The sequence below is a fragment of the Myotis myotis genome, unplaced genomic scaffold (assembly GCF_014108235.1).
Source record: "Myotis myotis isolate mMyoMyo1 unplaced genomic scaffold, mMyoMyo1.p scaffold_m19_p_6, whole genome shotgun sequence".
Classification (NCBI taxonomy): Eukaryota; Metazoa; Chordata; class Mammalia; order Chiroptera; family Vespertilionidae; genus Myotis; species Myotis myotis.
Genome location: NW_023416368.1, coordinates 81,598,842 through 81,622,088, shown reverse-complemented (window position 1 = coordinate 81,622,088; position 23,247 = coordinate 81,598,842). Strand labels below are relative to the sequence as shown.

General features: G+C 56.2%; 3 protein-coding genes across 6 annotated transcripts in view; 2 read left to right on the top strand and 1 right to left on the bottom strand.

Moving 5' to 3' along the window:
- The first annotated feature begins 618 nt into the window (after nt 1–618).
- Nucleotides 619–6,054, top strand: DUS3L (dihydrouridine synthase 3 like). Of its 4 annotated transcripts, XM_036314437.1 has the most exons (13): nt 624–837; nt 1,981–2,269; nt 2,519–3,031; nt 3,384–3,425; nt 3,596–3,748; nt 3,981–4,097; nt 4,305–4,370; nt 4,439–4,549; nt 4,784–4,880; nt 5,009–5,084; nt 5,431–5,619; nt 5,692–5,820; nt 5,913–6,054. In XM_036314437.1, exons 1-13 carry the CDS (start codon nt 728–730, stop codon nt 5,983–5,985), a joined length of 1,965 nt encoding a protein of 654 aa, XP_036170330.1. In that variant the 5' UTR covers nt 624–727; the 3' UTR covers nt 5,986–6,054. The 4 variants fall into 4 exon arrangements, 3 of the variants coding, with proteins under 3 accessions (XP_036170331.1, XP_036170330.1, XP_036170332.1); XM_036314438.1 differs by lacking the exon at nt 3,384–3,425 and having other exon boundaries at nt 623–837; XM_036314439.1 differs by lacking the exon at nt 4,305–4,370.
- A 147-nt stretch (nt 6,055–6,201) lies between these two features.
- Nucleotides 6,202–9,331, top strand: PRR22 (proline rich 22). Its single transcript, XM_036314440.1, is given in 4 exon segments — nt 6,202–6,734; nt 6,823–6,885; nt 7,183–8,231; nt 8,233–9,331. Coding segments are annotated over 4 exon segments (1,284 nt in total). The 5' UTR covers nt 6,202–6,604; the 3' UTR covers nt 8,275–9,331.
- Nucleotides 9,332–12,429: 3,098 nt separating this feature from the next.
- CATSPERD (cation channel sperm associated auxiliary subunit delta) overlaps nt 12,430–23,247 on the bottom strand; it is a 44,313-nt gene continuing 33,495 nt past the window's right edge. Inside the window, exons 16-22 of the mRNA XM_036314554.1 lie at nt 22,780–22,858; nt 21,372–21,424; nt 18,035–18,109; nt 17,047–17,175; nt 15,421–15,601; nt 13,910–14,067; nt 12,430–12,961 (exon numbers count right to left, since the gene is read on the bottom strand). Of these exons, the coding sequence (XP_036170447.1) occupies nt 12,724–12,961; nt 13,910–14,067; nt 15,421–15,601; nt 17,047–17,175; nt 18,035–18,109; nt 21,372–21,424; nt 22,780–22,858 (913 nt within the window). The 3' untranslated portion in view covers nt 12,430–12,723. The remainder of the gene's footprint in view (nt 12,962–13,909; nt 14,068–15,420; nt 15,602–17,046; nt 17,176–18,034; nt 18,110–21,371; nt 21,425–22,779; nt 22,859–23,247) is intronic.

The window sequence follows — 23,247 nt, the reverse complement described above, 5'->3', positions numbered from 1 at the left end:
TTCCTCTCCCCCCCCCCCATAGCTCCCCTAAAAGAGATGTTTTTATCAGCCCCATTTTTCTGATGAGGAGATGGAGGCACAGAGAAATTAAACAACGAAGCCCCCAGCTGGTAAGTGGAAGGGCTGGGATTCGACCCTCGCAGGCAGAGTCCAGAGAGCCCAGCACCAAGCCTCCGCCAGAAACAGGGCGTTTTAGGCGGGCACAACAGGGCACCGGGGGCGGTCACAACAGTGGCTGATTCTCCTCCCTGCTGACAGCCCTTCCACTTCTCTCGGGGTAAAAGCCAAGTCCTCCCAGGAGGCCGCGCGGCCCGGCACGACCCCTGCCTGCCCTCCCTCCTCCCCATCGCCACCTCGCTCACTCAGGTCCAGCCACATGGGGCTTGCCGTTTCTCCAACACCCCAGGCGGGGTCCGACCTCAGGGCTTTGCACTGGCTGTACCCTCCACCTGAAACACTTTTTTAAAAACCCGGCAAGAAAACAAAACACTTCTGTGGCCAGATTGCCGTCCGCGGGAGGGCAGCTTGCGAGCCCCTCGAGGACACTGAACATTTCCCATGTGCTACCAGAGGCCCCACCCCCACGCACGTCCCGCCCCGTTACGTCGACGTGCGTACAATGGCGTCTCTTGGAGCGACCCGGGCATGCGCACTTCCCAGCACGAGCGGCCCGGACACACGCGCGACCCGGAAGGCCTCGCTACACTCCAAAGAGAGAAGGGGGCGGATGGCGGAGGGTGCGGCGGAGGGTGCAGCGGAGGCCCCAGCAGAGAGTGGTGGCGGTGGCGACTTAGGAGCCGGCGCGCTGGAACGGGGAGTGGCGCCCATTAAACCTCGGTGAGTTGCCGGGACTGAGAGAAAAACCTCACGGGGCCTTCCGGGACTCGTAGGGCGGCTCGAGTGGTGCATGCCGGGAGAGGGGCAGCCCTGCGCGGGAAGTTCGCAGGCTTCTTCAGTCCGGGCTGTTCCTCCGCGGCCGTACCTGAGATAGCACACGTTGGAGGCTGTCACACTAAGGACGCCTTGGGGCGTGCTAAGGTGGGCGGGGTTTGAGGCTGGGGCCGCAATGCAGGTTGGGAACTGTAGTTCCAGCGCATGTCGGGACTAGCCCATGTGCACCTCCAGGCAGCCGTACTTAAGCAGAGTTTTTTCTTTTTTTAAAAAAAATATATATTTTTAAAATATATTTTATTGATTTTTTACAGAGAGGAAGGGAGAGGGATAGAGAGTCAGAAACACCGACGAGAGAGAAACATTTATCAGCCGCCTCCTGCACACCCCCCACTGGGGATGTGCCCGCAACCAAGGCACACCCCCCTGTCCGGAATCGAACCCGGGACTCTTCAGTCCGCAGGCCGACGCTCTAGCCACTGAGCCAAACCAGTTACGGCTTTAAAATATATTTTTATTAATTTCAGAGAGGAAGGGAGAGGGAGAGATAGAAACATCGATGATGAGAATCATCATTCGGCTGCCTCCTGCGTGCCCCCTATTGGGGATGGAGCCCACACCCCCCCACTGGCACTCGAACTGCGACCTCCTGGTTCATAGTCCCACGCTCAACCCCTGGGCCACCCGTGCTGGGCGTGAGATTTCTGTCTGAAGAAATTCGCGGGGCAGGCTGGGGCCTGTAGGGCTGAAAGGTGTGCTGGGAAGTGTGGCGGCTGTGGTCCCGTTGTAAGGCATGCTGGGAAATGTAGTTTCTTTTAAGCCTAACGTGGTCTAGGACGTTCATGCCTGATACCTGTACTTTGGCTTAACACTCCGGGCTGGGAGGACGCAGAGACAAAATAAGGCGTTCCTGTAGCCTTGAGGTGCTCCCAGGCTGGCACATGTCCAGTTTTAAATAGTGAGTACCCATCAGCAGAGCATGGAAGCAGAGGCGAATGTCCTCAGCCCGTTTCCCCAGTTTTCATTGAGTGGAACTCTGGCGGGTGGGGAGCTCCCTCAACGAGCCCTCCTTTTCCTCCTCGGTGGCAGATACCTCACCACCAAGGAGCAGTTCCATGAATTCCTGGAAGCTGGAGGGCGGGAGAAGCCCAGCCAGGAAACCGCGGGAGGAAACCATCATGACTGTGACCTGTCTGAGCCTGAGGCCAAGCGGATCCGACTGGAGGATGGACAGCCAGGAGAGGGCGCCACGGAGGAGGCAGCTGAGCGCCTTGAGCAGCCTCAGACTCCGAAGAGAGCTCGGGGTCAGAACAAGGCCCGGCCTCACATAAAACCCTCCCACTATGACAAGAACAGGCTCTGTCCCTCCATTGTGCAGGTTAGTGTCATTGTCACTATCAAGTCCCGGAAGCCTTCAGTTGGAGCCTCTCTGCCCCCCATTCAGGCCTCATGATGTTGTAATGTAAAAAGCATTATTGTTCCCATTTCCCAGATAAAGAAACTGAGGCACAGTGAGGTTACTGACTATCCCAATGACACACAGCCAGGAGGGGAAGGATCTTTGATTCAAAGCTTGGCTACCCTAGCCCCTCCCTGTCCGCTTTCACTGCCTCCCTCTTTCCTGCAGGAATCAGCTGCAAAGTGTTTTTTTGGTGATCGCTGTCGTTTCCTACACGATGTGAGTTGCTACCTGGAGACCAAGCCAGCTGACCTGGGCCCCCGCTGTGTACTGTTCGAGAACTATGGCAGGTGCCCCTATGGTGTGACCTGCCGCTTTGCTGGGGCCCATCTGGGGCCTGAGGGCCAGAATCTGGTGCGGGAGGAGGTGGTCCCAGCCCCTCCCGTCCGCAACGGCTTGGACAAAGCTCTGCAGCAGCAGCTGAGAAAGCGCAAGATCCATTTCGAGCGTGCCGAGCAGGCCCTGCAGCAGCTTGGCAAGGGCCACCTACCAAGCCCCACCCCTTCTGCCACTGTCCCTGAGGTCCCAGGGGCTGAGAGTGCCCCAGGGCAGGACAACTGTGATACCCAGCAGGCCCCCCTGGCGCCCTGCACTGGTACCCCTCCCAGCAGCCCCATGCAGACCTGCGGGCCCCTGACGGATGAGGACATAGTCAGGCTTCGGTCTTGTGAGAAGAGGCAGGTATGTGTCACAGGCTTCCTGTTGAGGACACTAGCAGTGGGGAGCAGAAAGAGCTGGACACACCTCCCAGCCCCGGAGAGTCAGGGCTGAAGCAGAGGGAGGCAGTGGGGAAGGCTTCATGGAAGAGGGGGCATTGGGACGGGTTTTGATAGTTGACTAGAAATTATCCAGAAGAGAGTATGGAGAAAAGACCATTTCTCATTGGTGGATTGGTTGACATATGCAGAGATTAAGAGGAAAAAGGGTGCTAGGCCAGTGGGGCAAAGCTAAGCATGTTCTAGATTGTGGGGAGGAGGGAGGCCTCAAATCCAGATTGGAGGGTGGAGCCTCTGCGTGTTTTCTTTCCTTCCAGCTCGACATCAGTGGCAAACTGTACCTGGCCCCCCTCACCACGGTAGGACCCACGTGGGTGGGCTGGGTGGTGGCAGTGTGGTCACTCCAGCAGTGCCCAGTGCGTGCCAGCCTTGGGTATTCCTGTTGAGGACACTAGCAGTGGAGTGGGGGCAGGAGTTGGGGTCCCTGCTTGTCACACCCTTACCTGTTTGTGTCCCCCACTGCCACCAGTGTGGGAACCTGCCTTTCCGGCGAATCTGTAAGCGCTACGGGGCTGACGTGACGTGTGGGGAGATGGCTGTTTGCACCAACCTGCTGCAAGGCCAGACGTCCGAGTGGGCCCTGCTCAAACGCCACCCGTGCGAGGACATCTTTGGTGTCCAGGTTGGTGCTGCCACAAGGGAGGGAGAACGAGAGGGAGAAGGGGCTTTCAACTGCCAAGATCTGGAGCAAGGAGTCACTTCCCAGATCCTCTCGCCTCGGCTGTGGGCCGGGGGCACCAGCCTGATGCATCTCCAAGGGCTAATGCCTGGGGATGGGGCCGGGGTGGAGCCAGGCAGGGATGGTCTGAACTGGCCCTGGCCCCTCACCTCCTTTGCTCCAACACCTGCCGCAGCTGGAGGGTGCTTTCCCGGACACTATGACCAAGTGCGCAGAGCTGCTGAACCGCACCATCGAGGTGGATTTCGTGGACATCAACGTTGGCTGCCCCATCGACCTTGTGTACAAGAAGGTAGCGACCATTCAGCCCTGGATCCCCAGAGTGAGCAGATTGTAGATAGGGTGGGGGTCAGGGAGCCGGCCTCACTCCTGCCTGAGTCTCTGGGAACCTACAGGAGTCCCTGTGCCTCAGTTTCCCTTTTCACAGCAAGGACAGTGAGGGGTGTTGGGCCCGACTTGGGTCTTGCCCTCCGTTGCTCCAGCCGCCTGTCTCTCCCAGGGTGGGGGCTGCGCCCTCATGAACCGCTCGGCCAAGTTTCAGCAGATTGTGCGTGGCATGGACCAGGTATGCCGAGATGTCCCCACCTTCCCCCACCCGGCTCTGCGCCCTGCTGACCGCACTCATCCCCGCAGGTGCTGGATGTGCCGCTGACAGTGAAGATCCGCACGGGCGTCCAGGAGCGTGTGAACCTGGCGCACAGGCTGCTGCCCAAGCTGCGGGAATGGGGGGCAGCCCTGGTCACGGTGGGTCTCGGGGTGCAGCGGGTATCAGGCCTCGGGGCACTCCAACTACCGCTTCTAATGGTCTCTCTCTTCCCCACCTCCCTCTTCATCTCGGATCTCCCTCCATGTCTCTGTCTGTCTGTCTGTCTCTGTCTCAGCCTGGGTTTCTCTCTCTCTCTCTCTCTCTCTCTCTCTCTGATGTCCTGCCTCCCCTCCCTCCCTCCCTCCCTCCCCGTGTGGCCACTCTTTCTCTAGCTGCATGGCCGCTCTCGGGAGCAGCGCTACACCAAGCTGGCTGACTGGCAGTACATCAAGCAGTGCGTGGCGGCGGCCAGCCCCATGCCCCTGTTCGGTGGGTCCCCAACTCTCACCTGAGACCCCTCCCTGCCCCAGTGGGGGCTGCTGGGCTGGCAAGAACTCCCCCGGAGCTGGCTTTCCTGCCTGTAGGCAGCTCCCTGAGGCCCTATCTCTGCCCCTCAGGAAACGGAGACATCTTATCCTATGAGGACGCTAACTGCGCCATGCAGACCGGTGTCACTGGAATCATGATTGCCCGGTAGGTGGGCCCGGGGCCTGGGGGTTACCTGGAGCTGCCCCTGGGCCCAGCCTGCAGCTCTGGGAGGGTGAGTGTGTGTCTGAGCTTTGTCCCATTTGTCACAGTGCCTCAGCCCAACGGCTTGGCCTCCTGGTCCATTTATCCCCAGCGGATGGCTGTGCAGAGAGATGGCAGGGCTGCAGCTGGCCGGGGCCGGAGGGACTAGAAATTTCTGCAGCTGTTGGCTTGGGGTGCGGGTTGGGACTCTTGGGCTTCAAGGCTTCTAGAACAGCTGGAGAGTCTGTCTGCAGAGCTGGAGGGACAGGGACTGTGGGTTTGGGGCCTCTGACCACCCCCTGCCCTGCAGTGGTGCCCTGCTCAAGCCGTGGCTGTTCACGGAGATCAAGGAGCAGCGGCACTGGGACATCTCCTCATCCGAGCGCCTGGACATCTTGCGGGACTTCACGAACTACGGCCTGGAACACTGGGGCTCGGACACGCAGGGCGTGGAGAAGACCCGCCGCTTCCTGCTTGAATGGCTCTCCTTCCTGTGCAGGTGGGTGTGGAGCCGCTGCGGGGCGGGTTAGGTGAGGCCAGCCTGGCCCACCCTGTCCCCACCTGCCTGCAGGTATGTGCCTGTGGGTCTGCTGGAGCGGCTCCCACAGAGGATCAACGAGCGGCCCCCCTACTACCTGGGCCGAGACTACCTGGAGACGCTCATGGCCAGCCAGAGGGCCGCCGACTGGATCCGCATTAGGTGCCTGGGACCGAGGAGCTGGGGGAGGGGGTGCACGTCCTGGGTCGGGGGTGTGGCCCAGGCCTGACCCTGCCCTCCGCCTGCCCTCACAGTGAGATGCTGCTGGGACCTGTGCCACCCAATTTCGTCTTCGTGCCAAAACACAAGGCCAATGCATACAAGTAGCTGCAGGGGTGGGAGGGCATCGGAGGCGTCGTGGCGAGTGAGAAGACAATAAACTTCGTTCTTTTAAAACTCGGGCCTTTCTGTGACCCCGAGGCTGCCCCTTCCCACCCCCGGGAGCTCTCCCTGGACACCTGCCCATCCCTGTCCCTGGCAGCTCCCTTCTTCCTCCCTTCCTCATTCACCAAAGTCGCCCGGCAGGCCACTGCTGATGCCCAGAGAGGCCTTGAACATAAAGAAGCCGCTGGGGCTTCTCGGGGGGAACCATGAAGGGGGACCTTTGGCCTGTGGGGGTGTGGATCAGGATGGGCTGCCTGGAGGAAGGGGCCTCAGAGCTATTATTAGATTGGCATTGCTGGTAAAGGCAGAAGGCAGTGTACTAGGCCCAGGATCTGCCCCACACCGTGACACCTGTTGGTGGCTGCCTTGGTTTCCCCTTCTATCCCTGTCCACCCTCCCCCACCTCCAATACCCGGAATCCTGACCAGCGGGCTGGAACCTGCTGCCCAGAGTAACCAGGCAAACAGAACTCCGCACGACCTCTGAGCTGTTCTCTGGGTGGGCTGCCTGTGCTCCCACCTGCCACCCTCTGGGCCTGCCCAGGCTGGGCCCCCCCCCCCCCATGCAGCACCCGAAGCCCTTCTACACTCCTGCAGCCCCCCAAGAAGGTTTCAGCCCTCGGGGCCTGGATGGCACCGAGGGGCCAGGCAGCCAGCCCACTCCTGCCTGCACAGAGCCTCTCCCCACTGTGGGTACGTGTCAGGGAGCAGTGGGGGTGGGTGGGGGTGGGGCTCTGCCCACCAGCCTCAGGACCCACTACCAGCCTGCCTTTGTTCACAGGTCCCGCCAACTTGTATCACCCCCCAAACCTGGAGAAAGAGGTGTTTCCAGGCCCCCCAGCAGGTACTGGCCTCCTCCCAACCCTGACTGCACCCGGGAGTGGGTTGGGGAGGCAGGGCCATCTTGCCTCCACCGTGGCCTCCGAGGCTCCTCGAAGCAGGACTCACGCCCTTGTTTCCCAAAAGGGCTCCCAGACCAAGGTCTGTGCCCGTCTGACAGGCCTATTGCTCTTGGCCCTGACGGTCCCTCAAGCCCAGGCCATGCCCACAGGCCCCGGGTTTAGGGCCCCCATCTCACTCCCCCTCCCCTGCAGGGGGGTTGTAGCCCTGCCCTCTCAGGGCCACCCTCCTGGGCCCGCAGGTTTCCAGATGGCGCCCTGCGGCTGCTTCTTTGACCCCCGCATTTACCGAATCGAGTGGGCCACCACCGACTTTGGCCAGGCGTCCCTGTACAAGCTGGCAGCAGCGGGTGGTGGGGTGCCAGCGGGAGGCCCCAATTCACCCAGCACCTACCTCCTAGAGTCCCAGCACTACCTCAAGGCCCCTGTGCCGCCTCCACCGTACCCCCATTTCCAGCCAGTGCCCGGGGGCCCCCAGTACCTCCTGCCCTACTTCCCCCCTGAGGGGCCCGGGCCTGAGGCCCTGGGCTTTATGGGGGATGGGGGAGCCCCCGCCTTCGTGGAGCTGCCCCCGCCCCTGCTCAAGGAAGGCCTGGTGCCCCTGCCACCGCCGCTGCCCTCCCAGGAGAACCAGCTGCCGCCTGTCGTCATCGCGCTGCCCGCTGAGGCCGCGCGGCCCCCCGGGGGTTATGGCCGCCTCAAGGGCCGCCTGAGCCAGCTCCACATGCCCGGGGAGCCCCCAGCCTTCCCTGCGAAGGAGCTGCAGGGCAGTGGCCCTGGGCCGGGCCCGCTGTACCCCCCAGGCCCTGGGGGGCCCAAGGCAGCCCCGTTGGAGGCGGGAGAGACCAGGTCCCCCGAGGCCGCCAGGGCCTTCGTGCTGCCTGAGAAGGTGCTGCTGGAAGACGCCATGAAGCTCTTCGACTGCCTGCCGGGGGGTGCCGAGCCCGAGGGGTCCCCGCGCAAGGCCCCGGGGCCAGCCCTGCCCGACAGCGGGGGTGGTGGGGATGACTCCTCCAGCGACATCCGCTCGCTGCACCTGCCGGATGAGCTGCTGTCCTTCGACTACAGCGTGCCCGAGATCCTGGACACTGTGTCCAACGTGGACTACTTTTTCAACTTCAAGGCGCTCGACGAGGAGCCACCCCCCTGCCCAGGGCCCCCCGCCATCACCATTGCGGCCCCTGTGCTTCGGGCCGAGCCCCCCAGCAAGAGAAAGTCTGGTGCCTCAGCCACCAAAAAGGGGAGACAAGGAGGCAAGAGTAAGCAGGCCACGGGCCTGGCCAGCGCCCCATCCCCCGGGACCCAGGCAGGACCTGGGAGCCACCCCCCATTAAAGCGAATTTGATCTCAGCCCAATGTCTGCTCAGTGGCGATGGGGGCAGTAGGCCAGGGGCGGACGTGGGGCGCTTGCCTCTCACCTGCTCTAGTGCCCAATGGCCCCAAACCAGGAAGGGAGGCCCTGCAGGACCCCGCACCTCCTGGTGCCGGACTTCCAGACTGAGCGAGGAGCCCTGGGCTCGGGATTCTGAACCCCTTCTGTCCGGGCCCCGGAGAGGGAAGGGGGCTTTGCCACCAGACGCCTGGCTGTGAGGATTCCTCACTCCGAGTTTGGCGAGGAAAGTCAAGGCTGCCCAGAGACGGGCAGGAACCTGCCTGGAGGGAGACGGCAAGCAGGGTGGGCCCCAGCCCTGCCCTCTGCTGGCCCCTTGTGCTATAGTCAGTGGAGGGGACGTTTGAGGGGGTTTCAGCTGGGCTCCGCCTCGGCCCACCTCCCAAGGTGTGGGTGAGAGGCATGGGGAGGGGCCGTGGTGCCTGTGAGGGACCCCGTGCTGGTCCAGGCAGACGTGGAGGCAAGTGCTGGGTGGAAATGAAGGCACCTGGTGGCCTGAGGGTGGCGGCTGGGCAGGCAGGTGGGAGGTGGAACCCCAAAACAAGCCACCTGTGATGGGGACCAGCAGAGTGCACCCGGGTGACAGAGACCAGGGTGGGCAAGTCTGTCCCAGGAAGGGCATCCAGCCAGGCCTCGTATGCTGCGTGCCCCCTTGGGTCCCACTCAGAGGTCCTCTATCCCAAGCAGCAGGCACAGGAGAGCCCAGAGTTCGGGTGTCCGTATCTCACCCCTGCTCCTTCCCACCCTGTCTCCTCCTCGGGCCCATGGAGCTCCTCTTCCCCTTGCCTGCTCCAGGCTCTCCTCAGCCTTTCCTGGGGCAGCTGCAGCCACAGCCTCTGAAACCCTCAAGGTGAGCCTGAAGGGGCCAACTTGGTTTCCCAGGTAACATACAAGGCAAGCATGTCAAACGCAAAGGCTAACACGGGCCAATAAACAAGGTGTAAGTTTATGTGGGCCACGAAAAAACAAAAGCTTCAACTTTCACAGAAACGTAGGTTTATTTCGATAGAGACATGCTGAATACAAAGGGCTGAAATAAATGAGTCATCGTTAACATAAAACAGAACATTTTAATAAAAATTAATATTTTTCTTGAATATTAACTTACCAGACACTGAATAACTGCACAAATTAATAAGCGTAACACAAGCCTATTTTTCTTATTTCCGAAGTGAAATATTTCCTCTTGCGCACACCAAACAAGTCAGTCCAAGACTAATGATGTGGCAATCGGCCACCAAAATATTCGCTGCTGGTATTAGTGGAGAGAAACGGTGCACCCGCTCGTAAGGCGTGTAAGGGAAATGAAGGCAACACGATTATAGTGATCAGTCAGCAAACGTTGTAGTCATCATTAATAATTATGTATAACAGGATATTGTAAAAATTAAGTTAATGAAATTTTTATTAAAACGTTTCTAATATACCTTATATTGGTTGGGCCACAAAAATATTCATTGTGGGCCACGAGTTTGAGATGCTTGATATAAGGGATCAGGAAGCAAAGGGAGATGGAGGCCTGCTCCCCTCCCCCTGCAGAGAGGCCCTGGGCTGGGTGGTGGAGGTCAGGGGCTTGACTAGAATGAGGAAGTGGCCAGGTACAGGGAGGGCAGACGGGGAGCTGAAGCCTGGTGCCTCTCCGTGCCCAGCACCACACCACAAGTCCGAGGTGCTTACATGGCTCATCTCCCTGAACCCTTATTCCAAAGCTCAGCGAAGTGGAGACAGTTATGCCCTGGCTGGTTTGGCTCAGTGGATAGTGTCAGCCTGTGGACTGAAGGGTCCCAGGTTTGATTCCAGTCAAGGGCACAGGCCTGGGTCGCGGGCTCCGTCCCCAGTGGGGGGGCGTGCAGGAGGCAGCGGGTCAATGGTTCTCACTCATCATTGATATCTTTCTCCCTCTCCCTCTCCCTTTCTCTCTGAAATCAATAAAAATATATTTTAAAAAGAAAGAAGTGGAGACAGCTATACCATTTGGGCACTGTTCCCTCCATTCCTGGACTTTCACAGGCACTGGCATCATTTACGTTTGTCCCCACTGTGCCTGTCCCATCTCTGTTCTGAACCGAAGAGAGGTCGGAGCGCACGTCCTGGGCTTCCTGCCGAGCCCTGAAGTAGCATGTGGAGTATTTTGGGATGAAAATCAAGTGTCCCCAATGAAGGGAAGGCCCTGGCAAAGGAGGTAGTGGATGATGAGCTTGTAAGAGGATGCATTTGTTTTTCTGAAGATGAATGCAGACCAGGGACAGGAAGCCAGTGTCACCTGACAACCGAACACGTCCCCTCCAGAGAGGCTGCAGGGGTAGGTGGTGGGGGGGGGGGGGCCATCCTGCCCAGCCCGGAGGGCAGAGTAAGTGGTTATTCACTATAGTTGGCAGTTGGGGTGTTGATGACTGGACTGAGGCTGCACTGGGCCGTTGGAGATGACCACAGATATATTTTTTAACCTAAGAGTAAACAGGAAAAGTCGTGGGACCACCCAAGTTTCCATTGACAATGAGATGGCTGCCTTATGCCACCTGGGTTTATGATGAAGTGGTGACCTCCCACTGATGGATGGATGGATGGAAAGAGTATACATGTACATGGGATGTGTAAAGGGTGGGGCAAAATTAGGTTTACAGCTGTGAATTTGCAAAACAGTGTATTGTATTTTTATTATACTAGGGGCCCAGTGCACCTTGAAAGGAACTGTGGGGTGCAAGGCTGCAGTGGGCACAGGGGCGGGTCTCGGCCCATCCTCCATGCCCCTGCCCAGCCCCTCCTGCTGCGGCTGCCAGTCCCCTGTCTCCTGGCAGCCCTGCCACCGCCACTGCTCCCACACAGAGCGATTGGGGCCAGCGCCGGCAGCAGGTGTGAGCGGGGCTGTCGCTGGCAGCGGGTGCGAGAGGTGGCTGCTGCCTGGGGTCGCCCCTCAGGGGCAGGGGGAGGTGGAGAAGCCCTCAGGGACAATTGGGGCCGGTGCCGGCCGCGGGTGCGAGTGGCTGGTGGGACTGTGGCATGCGGGAGCAAAGAATTTTCAGTAACCACCAGAAGCTCACCCTGATGACAGCGACTGATGCCCCACCTTGGTCTGGCGCCCCCGCTCACCTGCTCCACCATCCCACCATGGCCAACGCCCACCATGTTCCACGCTCTGCTGCCTGCTGCTGACGCCCACCATGTTCTGTGCACGCCTGGTGGTCGGTGTATGGCATGTGACCGGTTGTTCAGTTGTTCCACCATTCAGTTAGGGTTTTATATGGAGAGAGATTATTTTCCATACAACTATAAACCTACTTTTGCCCCACCCTCTTTATGTACACAGCATCTACACACATGCATATATGTATACATACGCATACATGTTGCATGCACACATACACGTTTCGCACGCCGTATACGTGTACACATATGTATACATGTATACAGTACACACCTGCACATACAAATGTGTGTACTGTATGCATGCATGCACATACATATGTATATGTATTGTCTATATGTATGCACATGTATATGTGCACACATGCAACCCATACACCTGCATATATGTATACATATGCATGAATATATGCACGCATGTATGTAGAATATTATCTATACACACATGTATTGGGATGTGTATACATGTGTGCACATGCATGTATTTACATTACTTATAGGTATATACCCATGCTTATGTATATATACAGCCATAATAAAGTATGTATGTGCAAACATGTATGCTTACCTCTACACACATATATACTTGTGTGTGCATACTATATATACATAAGAGTATACACATTACATAGGCATGCACATGCATATGTATACATACTATATGCACGAGTACCTATTATGTCTACCTATGTAGGCATGTACACACATATCCCTATATACCATACACATACACATGTATATGTATGGACATGTATGTATGCATATGTGCGCATCACCTACATGCATATATATAAATAACATATATAAAATATGTGCTTTTAAAATTGTATTCGTGTTTATATAAAACATGCCTTTATATGTTTGTTTGTACATGTGTTAGGGTTAGAAACAAAGATGGAATTTCACCCATCAGTCTTCCATGGACTCCACTGCTCTTCCTGGGTCTTAACCTTCTCTAACGGCACATGTCACTGTCTCACCCCCTGCTCTGCTGAGGCCGCCTGTCACTCCACGTGCGCCTGCGGGCCTGCGCCACCCGCTCTTCTTGCCCAGCGCTTGGGCCGTCCCTCCTGACTGCTACAGCCGATGGAGGTGCTGCCACTGAGAGGGAGCCCGGCACCCGCATATTGAGGAAGGCAGAAGAGCAGTGCGAGTAGGTGTCGGGAAACCACCACCCATGACTGATGCTCAGGCCACCTGCTTGTTTTGCATGCAATTTATTATGACAACTCTGAGCCTCCAGTGCACCTCAGCGCCTAAACTGGAAACACGCACAAGACTTTCTGCACCTGTCGCACAGACCGTCCCAGGACCTTTTGAACCTGTGGCCCTGCTCCGTGGGCAGCCATTTGGGGATCACGTAGGCCAGCCACACAGACAGCAGGATGGTTGTCATGATCAGGACAATGGTGATCTCAGACCTGAGGATGCTCAGCGGGAAGGCCCCGTACACGTAGATGCTGAAGGTGGTCGTCAGGTGACAGTAGCTGCAAGGGGTGGGTGGGGAAAGACCATGGGGCATTGCCTTTACCCAGAAAACATTAACACCAAGATGAGGGCCCTGGACCGCTACCAGGACAGCAGGTCCCATATATATCCACTCAACTCTATCCATCCTGAGTCTGCCTTCCTCTTGTGTATTTTGGCAGCAGTCATATCCGCCCGCGCCCCCCCCCCCTCCGCCCCAGGACCCCTGGAGTCCCCTGCTCTATACCCAGGTTCCATCACAGCGCGCAAGTGGAGAGGGGCAGGACAACAGCCACAGACATCCATGAGGCTGGCGGCCAGCAGGATGGGCAGGAAGGGCGCCCCAGGAGGGGGGCCAGGGGATGGGAGAACTCGCTGAGGCCGCTACTGGACGCAGGTGAAGGAGGAGGAGGTGACACATCTCACAGGTAGCCCCCTCTCCTCTGGATGTCCCCACCCCTGTGCCTTTTGCCCAGTGCCACCTCAGAGCTAGTCCCTCTGGTCCAGGATGTGGGGCCTCTAGGGAAGGCAGGGTCTCCACATGCTTTGGGAGGTGGAGTTTGTACCTGTCTTAAAGGGATAGATGATGGAGGGAGAGAATGGGCCCCCATGATTGCCTTCTCAGTGGGAGACACTGCTGATCCAGATAAGCACACCAGATATGACTTAGGAGGTTCTCAGTCCTCTGGGTGGTAAGTATTCAACAGCCAGCTCTGGGGTGGGAGAGTTCTGGTTGATACTGTGCACTGATTCCCCTGGTGTAAATACTCCCACCGTGGCCAATTTCAAGTCAACTGGCTTGCAGAATCCTGAACATTTCTGAGTTGGCTCCTTCACATCACCAGACATGGCATGAGAGGGTACCTGTGGCCCCCGCTGGGAGAACGGGTCTCCCACACGTGTGATGTGCCCAGCCGTTCCCAGAGGCCCCGGGCGCAGGGTGGTTCCCCCCACCCTGCCCTACTCACCTATAGTACGGATCCACGATATAAATGATAAAGATATAGATTCCATTCCTTTGGTCGAAAATGATCTTGTTTTCTGTTGGGCCTCCCAAGATCTGATATGGGACGTTAGGCCATTGCAAGGGACTGTCATTGTTGGGGTTGTGGCAGCTCATATAGTTCTGGGGAGGAGAACAGGGGTATGGGAGCTGGGGAAAGCCATGCTAGCACCACAGTCAGCCCCACTTGCTCACCAGCCACCCAGGTTCAGGCCAGGGCCCCGTGCTCCCTGGGTGGGCCCCGTGCTCCCGGTCCCTGTGGAGGTGGCTGTGGACGCGTCACCCCTCCCTCTGCGTCACCCCTCCCTCTGCTTTCCTGGCGTCTGTGCAACATGGTGAATGTACAAGACAAATGAGTGTGTGCTCTAAAACCTGTGTTCTGTGAATTTCACATCGTTAAAAACAACCCACACAAGTAAAACCAATGTCACCAACAAAACAGATGACCAAATGCACATGGCAGAGGGGGTGTAAAAAAGGAGCCACGCCCTGGCTGGGTGACTAAGTTGGTTGGAGCATTGTCCCATGCACCAAACGGTTGTGGGTTCGATTCCCAATCAGGCCAGCATACCTAGGTTGCGGGTTTGATCCCCAGTCGGGGCATGTAGGGGAGGCAACCAATGGATGTTTCTCACATCAATGTTTCTCTCTCTCTCCCCCTCTCTCTAAAAAATCATTGAAACAAAACCCCATGTCCTCCAGTGAGGATTTTAAAAAGGAGCCAAGAATCCGCAGGCGGGACTGGGCCCAGGTGTGGGAGCGTCACCTATTGGTAGCATTGCTGCATTGCGCTATGTCTGTGCCTTTGGAGTTGAGGGACTCAGTCCATGGAAATTATTCATGTGCATCCCAAAAGGACTAATGCAATTTCTTCCCTTTACTGACATCGTGTCCTTATGTGTCAGTTGTGTACAAACCAATGTGCATGATAGAAATGCTCGCTGAGCAGAACAGATGGCAAATTTAATCAGCCCCTTAGAAATGGGCATTTGGATGGTTCTAGAACATGATCAGCAATGCCCACAGCTCTGAATGTTTGGCCAAAGCCTTTGGGAGAGATCCCAAAGGAGTCACAGGTCTTACATTCCTATTGTGCGCCCCCCCCCGCCCCCCCCCCGACACCCGCTGTGGACTGAATATTGGTATCCCCCTCCCAAATTCACATGTTAAAACCTAACCCCTAAGGGGACGGTACAAGGAGATGGGGACTTTGAGAGGTGATTAGATCCTAAAGCTGTGCCCCTATGAAAGGACCTCCAAGAGCTCCCTCGCCCCTCAGCCACGTGGAGACACAGGGAGAAGACAGTCACTTAGGAACCAGGAGGTGGCCTCTCACCAGACAACAGGGCTGCAGCACCTGACCTTGACCCCCAGCCCCCAGGATGGAGAGGATAATGCTGCCCACAACCCCCGGCTGTGGTTCTCTGTGACAGCATCTTCCAGGCGGACCCAAACGATTGGAAGAGTGACTGCTACCTCTCGGTCCCAGGCGAAGGGCCCGCCCCAGGAGTCCTCCTCGATGGTGGTCCAGTTCTGCGGCTGGGAACTGCAGAGCGCGGTCCCCGCCGTCAGGGAGTATGTGTATGTGAACAGCCCGTTCACCTCCAGCAAGACGTACTCGGCCTCTACAACCTCCTGGAACTTCCCTCCCTGCCACCTAGGACACACGCACAAGAGCGGCGGGGCTGGGTTGTGCAGGGAGCAGGCGCCGTGGGTTGGGAGACCGTTCTGGGGCGGGGCGAGCCACAGAGCAAAGCGGAGCTCCCGCCCCCCCGCGGACACTCCTGGATGGTCAACAGGTGGGCGCAGCAGAGGCAGGTGGGACAGAGTGGGGGGCGGGCACGGGAGGGGCCAGGCATTGAGATTTTCCATGGGGTGGACAGAGGCATCTCCGGGGAGGAGACACATGAGCAGGGCCTGGGAGACGCTGGTGTGATGTCCGACCACCGAATGACGTCATTTGTTAAATATTCCGATTCATTAATAAGCAAGTAAACCATGAACGACACCCTTCGCACCAGTCCGCTGGCATTTTCCGGACGAGCACCTGCCAGCGTGCAGCAGGGCCCCATCCCGGGCGGTACGAGGGCTGCTCTAGGGGCCGTTGCTGGACGCACGTTCTGTTGGCTCCCGCCAGCGTGGAGCTGCCCTCCGCGGACAGGACCTTTTCCTGCCCTCACCCCCCACCCGCTCACACATCCCCACGTGGCAGCTCTGAGCCAGGGCTGGTCCCTAGGCCACGGGCTGGGTCCTGTGCGTCTGCCTGGGATTCCACCTGGGCGTGGAGTGGGACAGGCGGAACTAAGACGTGAGGGGCTAATGCGTGCAGTGTGAGCTGTTCCTCTGGCCACAGCCGCGCAGTCAGGAGATAGGCCAGGCAGATGAGCTTCTTTCAGTTAGTTCCCACTAAGTCACATGGAAAGCCAGGTGCTCAGGCTACATGCCCAGTGCCCAGTGGCCGCGTGGAGCTCCTGGCTGCCCATCGGGTGGCCCAGAATTATGGGGCGTTTCCACCGCCGCAGAGAGTCCTGGGCCACCATGGGGCTGGGGGCCCTGGTCCCAGCCCCTGAGGGCCTGTGCTGAAGTGACCTTACTGGACCATCCATCACCCGTAAAAATGCAGGAATGACACCAAAGTGTGTCCCCCAAATTCGCCCCAGCCCCAGGGTGACTGTCCGGAGGGACCCTGACCCCGGAGGCAGGAGGAGGCCATGGGGCGCAGGGGCCTCGGGGAACCAGCCTGTCGACCCCTTGCTCTTGGACTTGGGGCCCCAGGACTGAGAGACAGTCACGCCTGACGTCTAAGGCCTCCCCCGCCCCCTGCCCTCGTCCCTGGAATGTTGTCATGGCCACGGGAGCTAAGACGGTGGGTGGGTGGGCACGTAGGGGCTGTCTGAGCTGAGAGCTGGGGGGGGCCAAGAACAGGGTAGGGAGAGGGTACAGCTGGCAGGGGGACAGTGGGGCTGGAGAGGCCGGGGGTGGAGGAGGCTGAGGGGAAGACTGAGCTTTATCCAAGAGCGACGGGGGCACTTGAAGGGCCAGGCGGAGCGGGGAGCAGGGAGCATGGCCGACCGCCCCCCGCCAGCCTCACAGGGAGCTTACAGTTCCACCACGGGCTTCCAGGGAGTGTCATAGTGGACGAGGAGGGGACAGCCCAGCTTCTCGTAAGGGTAGTGCACCACCAGGTCCTCGGTGGCCTTCTGGCCCTGGAAGTTGAGGTTGTAGGCTCCCCTGAGCAGAGAGGGGGCAGGGGTGAGGCCCCTCCAGGCTGCCCGGTGCACCCCACCCCCTCCTCCCAGGCTCAGCTGCTTCCAGGGGAGGGGAGTCTGAGGAGGGCGCAGCAGCCATCCCCCCTGTGATGGTTAACTTTTTGGGTCCACTTGGCTGTGCCCCAGAACCTGGATGTGTGGTCAGACATTATTCTGATGTTTCCATGAGAGTGTTTCTTGGGGATGAAATTAGCATTTAAATCAGTGGGCTCAGTAGAGTGCCCTCCCCAAGGCAGGTGCATTCAAAGGCCTTAATAGAAAAAACGTGTGCCTTCTCTCTCCCTCCCTCCCTCCCTCCCTCCCTCCCTCCCTCCCTCCCTCCCTCCCTCCCTCTCCGTCTTTCTGTCTCTCTCACTGTTTCTCTGTCTCTCTGTCCCTCTGTCTGTCTGTCTCACACACACATCCTGTCACTTCTCTTTCCATGAAGACCCCTGACGCACACATTCCTTTGTGCCTCATGAGGCCTGACTGCAGCCACACTGGTCAGTAAGCCCAACCGCGCCAGTTTTGGCCTTGGCCGTGGCCCTGGACAGCTGACTGCCTTTTGGTTTGTATCCAAGGCCATGTCTTCTCACAGCGGGGCGGGGGGGGGGGGGGCTGCACCAGCAGGGAGGGGCTCCCCGAGCCCCTTCCATGCCCTCTTGGTGGCACGAGGGACCAGAGCACGGCTGAGAGGCGCACCTGGGCTCCCACCCCCTCCTGCTTTGGCCACAGTGTCTGGCCAGCTCTCCTCGCTCAGAGGAGCCAGCCGCAGGCTGGGAAGGGCCTGTAAGATGGGGGTGGTCACAGGAGGGAGGGGTGAAGGAAAAGCGCTGGCTCACTTCTCGATGACGTAGCTGTAATTGTCCTGAAGGGCCACGGGGTCGAGGATGCCTTTGTAACAGGCTGAGATTTCGCTGAAAGCAACAACAGGGGGTGAGACGCTGCTGACCCCACACAGAACTGAAGCAGCATGAATTCTTCTCTTTGACATATATGCCCCATTGGTTTGATAATTCGAGCCCTTTCTTACTTTCTGGCTCTCCGAGATGTTCCAGGCTTATCTCACCCAAGGATATTTTCCCATTGATTTTTATAGAGAGTGGAACAGAGGGAGAGGGACAGGGGAGACAGGGAGAAAGCAGGGGGGCTGGGGGGGGGGTGAGAGAAACACTGATGTGAGAGAGACGCATTTATTGGTTGCCTCCTGCATGGGCCTAGGATTGAACTTGTAGGCCTGGTATGTGCCCTTGACTGGGAATCAAACCGGAGACCCTTTGGTGTACAGGCCAATGCTCTAACCACGGATCCACACCGGCCAGGGCACTCCAGGCTTACCTTGCATCTTATCTGCCCAGCCTAGAATCAGCCCTTTCTCCAAGGAGCCCTAAGGCCAAAATCATGGCACTGAGTGTTCTGACATTTGAAACCATCATTTCCTTGTTCTTCTATGTACTATGCCACCTGGGCATTCATCCTTAGTTGATTTTTGCCTGATTTTGTCTTCTTAAGACTAGACTAGGGGTGGGCAAACTTTTTGACTCGAGGGCCACAATGGGTTCTTAAACTGGACCGGAGGGCCGGAACAAAAGCATGGATGGAGTGTTTGTGTGAACTAATATAAATTCAAAGTAAACATCATTACATAAAAGGGTACGGTCTTTTTTTTTTTTTTTAGTTTTATTCATTTCAAACGGGCCGGATCCGGCCCGCGGGCCATAGTTTGCCCACGGCTGGACTAGACTCATGCTATGTGTGTTCTCTTATGTCTTTAGAACGATCCATCCAGCTAATTCTGCCTCATTTGTTTTCATTGCCACATGAATTTATTGTATCAAAACATCATATCTGACCTACCAGCCTCTAGTCCAAGCACGTCAAACTCGTGGCTGGCATAACAGACGAGGCATGTGCCCACCAGCCGCGAGTTTGACGTGCTTGCTCTAGTCGATGGACATTTGAGTTGGCATGCTTCCAGCTTGGTGCTATTAGGCCCTGGCCCGGTAGCGCAGGGGCTTAGATACACCAAGGTTGGAGTTCAATCCTGTCAGGGCACATACAAAAATCGACCCATGAATGCACAAGTGAGTAGAACAACAAATCAATCATCTCTCTCTCTGTAAAAAAATAGTTTTAAAAAAAAGAATGCTGCAGCCCTGGCCGGTGTGGCCCGTTGTTTGGAGCATTGCCCCTTATACTGAGGGGTTGTGGGTTTGGTCCCCAATCGATGTACCCCCTCCCCTCCCCCCCTGTCCCCCTCCCCTCCTCCTCCCCTCCCCCCCTTAGTAAAATCAATAAGCATATCCTCGGGTAAGGATGGAGAAGAAGAACGCTGCAGGGAACATTCTGGAACCTACACCAGTGCAATGTGCACGAGTGGAAGGGCTGACTGATGGATGTGCTTTCCACAGGAGCGGGACGGGAGGTGTGCGCGCCCACCAGCAGTTCCTGTGAGTTCCGGAAGCTGCCCGAGGGGTCCCCAGCCGCCCCAGGACTCGCCACCGGCTAGGCTCTGCCAGCCCCTCCTTCGGGGGAATGAGGTCTCCAACGCAGGTTTTCATTTTCGTTTCCCTATTAAGCGAGCTTGACCTTCTCAGCAGCCTGTCACATGCTATCAGCCTCCTTTTCTTTCCTCTTTTAGACATGCCTTTGCCCATTTTGGTCTGTTCATTTCGCTCTCTCTCTCTCTCTCTTAATTTATTGATTTTTAGGCAGAGGAAGGGAGCAAGAGAAAAAGAAACATGGATTTGCTGCCCACTTATTTATGCGTTCATTGGTTGTTTCTTGTATGTGTTCTGATCAGGATCGAACCCACAACCTTGGCATATCGGGACAACGCTCTAACCAGCTGAACTATCCTGCCAGGGCTTTCTCTCTCCCTTTTTAAACTGATTTGTAGGAATTCTTTATAAATTCTGGTTACCAGTCCTTTGTTTGTTACATATGTGGCAAATACCTTCCCACTCTCTAAGGCAAAAGTTTTTAAATATTGTGTTAAGAACCTTTCCTGCACACATGTTCTAAATAAGTAATTTATTGCTTCAGTGAAGTGTTTCCATGGGCGGAGGGGGGTGGGGGGTGGGGAGGGGGGGTCATCACCTGAGTGTGTGATCGCCTTTGCAGGGAGCACTAAGGTCCGCTCCTGATGGGCCCTGGAGCCGACTACAAAGGTGCAGGATCGGGAGGCCTGTGATCGGGAGGCTCATGGGCAGCCGGCATCAGTGCCCTGGGAGTATTTACACCAGGGGGGTTGGCAGTGCTGCAAATGAGGGCTTCCTCTCTACCCAGACCCTGCCTGAAGGGCAAAAGGCTGGTAACTTGGCCAATCTTCAGACTTTGGTGTTGTTTTTTTGAAGTATATTTTTATTGATTTCAGAGAGGAAGTGAGAGGGAGAGAGAGAACCATTGATTGACAGCCTCCTGCACACTTCCCAACTGGGGATGGAGCCTGCAACCTGGGCATGTGCCCTGACCTGGAATCGTACCACGATCCCCTGGTTCATAGGTTGATGCTCAATCACTGAGCCACACCGGCCAGGCCGGACTTTGTCTTTTTCTTGGATTCTCATGGCCTCATTCCCTGGGTAGTGATGGATACTGGAGGCAAAGTTCCCAAATTATTCATTAAGCAATTAAAACAAAATACCTGGCATGATTTTGGTTAAAATGAGGAAACAAGGAATTAAAAGGAAGGACTAGGGCAGTGATGGTGAACCTATGACACGCATGTCAGAGGTGACACGCGAACTCATTTTTCTTTGTTAAATGGCATTTAAATATATAAAATAAATATAAAAAATATAAGTCTTTGTTTTACTATGGTTGCAAATATCAAAAAATTTCTATATGTGACACGGCACCAGAGTTAAGTTAGGGTTTTTCAAAATGCTGACACGCCGAGCCCAAAAGGTTCGCCATTACTGGACTAGGATGAGCAAAATGACTAGGGAGGAGGGAAAAAATGTGAATGTCGCCGAGTCAGTGAAGGAGGAGGCCCACTGTGCAAGCAACTCAGACTTGACCTAATAGTATAGACTAGCGCCTGTTTGTGGTGGAAATGGTGAGCAGAGACACAAGTACACAGGATGCAGCACTTCAGCCACTGTGGAGCCATGGCGACCAATCCCACCCCATCCCCCACCCCACTCCCCACCACCCCAATATCAGTAACACACTTACTTCTGAACAACGATCTTTTTCTTCAAGTCACAGCCAATGGAAATGAGCGCCGTCTGGGGAGAGGGAGGGAGGGAGGGAGGGAGGGAGAGAGAACCGGATCAGTGAGGGCCACACTGAAGACCAGTCGGGAACACCTGGCACGGGAACTCACTGTGACTATGACTGGCCCCATGGAGCTCAGGCCCGAAGAGCCTGCTGAGCACAGGGGTACAGCAGAGGTCCCCCCACTGCTGACCTGCCTCTTAGGAGTTTCGAAGAGACCAGAACCCAATGTATAAACTCAGCACAATGTTTGGGATACAGAGTGCAAAGGAAGTAGGGAAGGAAGGAAAGAAGGAAGGGAGGGAGGAAGAAGGGAGGGAGGGAAGGTGGTGGAAGGGAGGGAGGGGGGAGGAAGGGAGGGAGGGGGGGAGGAAGGAAGGGATTACAATGAAAAACAGAAAAGAGAAAGACCAATATGGGGTTAGCCTGACAGCCTTAGGGATGTGCTTCTCAAACTGGGGTGTGGAGGTACCCTCAGTGATCTACTAGGGAATCTAAATCCACAGGACAGGGAGACCATTATTTGAAAAGGGACCTTTATTTTAAGACAAACATGGGCTTAACCATAAAACAGCATGCGAGATTTGTATCAATTTTTCAAAAATTGTGGTAAATAGACAATATAAACTTTAACATCTTTTAAAATATATATTTCTATTGATTTCAGAGAGGAATGGAGAGAGAGAGAGAGAGAGAGAGAGAGAGAGAGAGAGAGAGAGAGAGAGAAACATCAATGATGAGGGAGAATCATTGACCAGCTGCCTCCTGCACGCCCCCTACTGGGTATTGAGTCTGCAACCAAGGCATGTGTCCTTGACTGGAATCGAACCCGGGACCCTTAAGTCCGCAGGCCGATGCTCTATCCACTGAGCCCAGGAGGGTGTCCTGTTCCTCCGGTCCATCTTAGTGCCCTCACCCACTGTAGTCACTATATTTTCTTCTTTTTCTCATCTTGATGCTCTGGCTCCTGGGGCCTTGCTGACAGGACCGCCCCTCCCAGGGCTGGCTAATGCATAAAGATGGCAAGTATTCACCCGAGAACACAGTCCTCCACTGCAAACTGACCGATCCAGAACCACAGTTTTTTCCCTTAGGAGCCGTTACCTGAGTCACCAGGGGCTGACGGTACATGACCAACAAGGACCAGGATTCACACGCCTGCTCCGAGGGTGGTCAGTCACGCGTGGCAGCCCTGGAGGATAACTGAGGAGGGGCAGTGACCCAGCAAGGGGAGAGCATCACCGGCCTTTCCACATCCTGGATGTGGGCGTGGCCAGCCCCTCAGGGAGAAGTCAATCGAGGCCTGCTGCCATTATTCGTAACACTGATGACAAAGGATATGGGGTAGCAAAGGTTTGGGACATACCAGTGGCTTGAGGTCCACGCACGAAATTTCCTTGTTGGCTATATCCACAGTGATGGTGGAGAATGTGGGTTTCTTTATGCTGTAAGGCAAAAGGAGTGTTGGTTATTGCACACTGGTGTTGCAGTAGAAAGAATTGCTGACCTGTCCATCTATTTGCTTATCTATCTATCTATCTATCTATCTATCTATCTATCTATCTATCATCCATCTGTTCGTCCGTCCATCTGTCCATCCATTCTGACACACCAGAAAATTGACTGAGGACCTCTGCTCACATATGGTGACCCCACCTTCCCTTGAGTTTCTACCTCTTCTTGAATCAGTTTTGTTCACTTTTATATAACTAGTGGCCCAGTACATGGATACGTGCACATTGAAAGGAAATTAATTAGAAGAAATATTTTAATATCATTATTCGCCATTTCTCTATAATAGAAGTGTCAACCAAATTCATGATTGACAATGACA

Bases quoted from the DNA above. Each gene is read 5' to 3' on its own strand.
- DUS3L (XM_036314437.1), top strand. From the start codon at position 728: ATGGCGGAGGGTGCGGCGGAGGGTGCAGCGGAGGCCCCAGCAGAGAGT. The intron at 5,620-5,691 runs GTGGGTGTGGAG...ACCTGCCTGCAG, and splicing joins TGGCTCTCCTTCCTGTGCAG to GTATGTGCCTGTGGGTCTGC. The intron at 5,821-5,912 runs GTGCCTGGGACC...CTGCCCTCACAG, and splicing joins GCCGACTGGATCCGCATTAG to TGAGATGCTGCTGGGACCTG.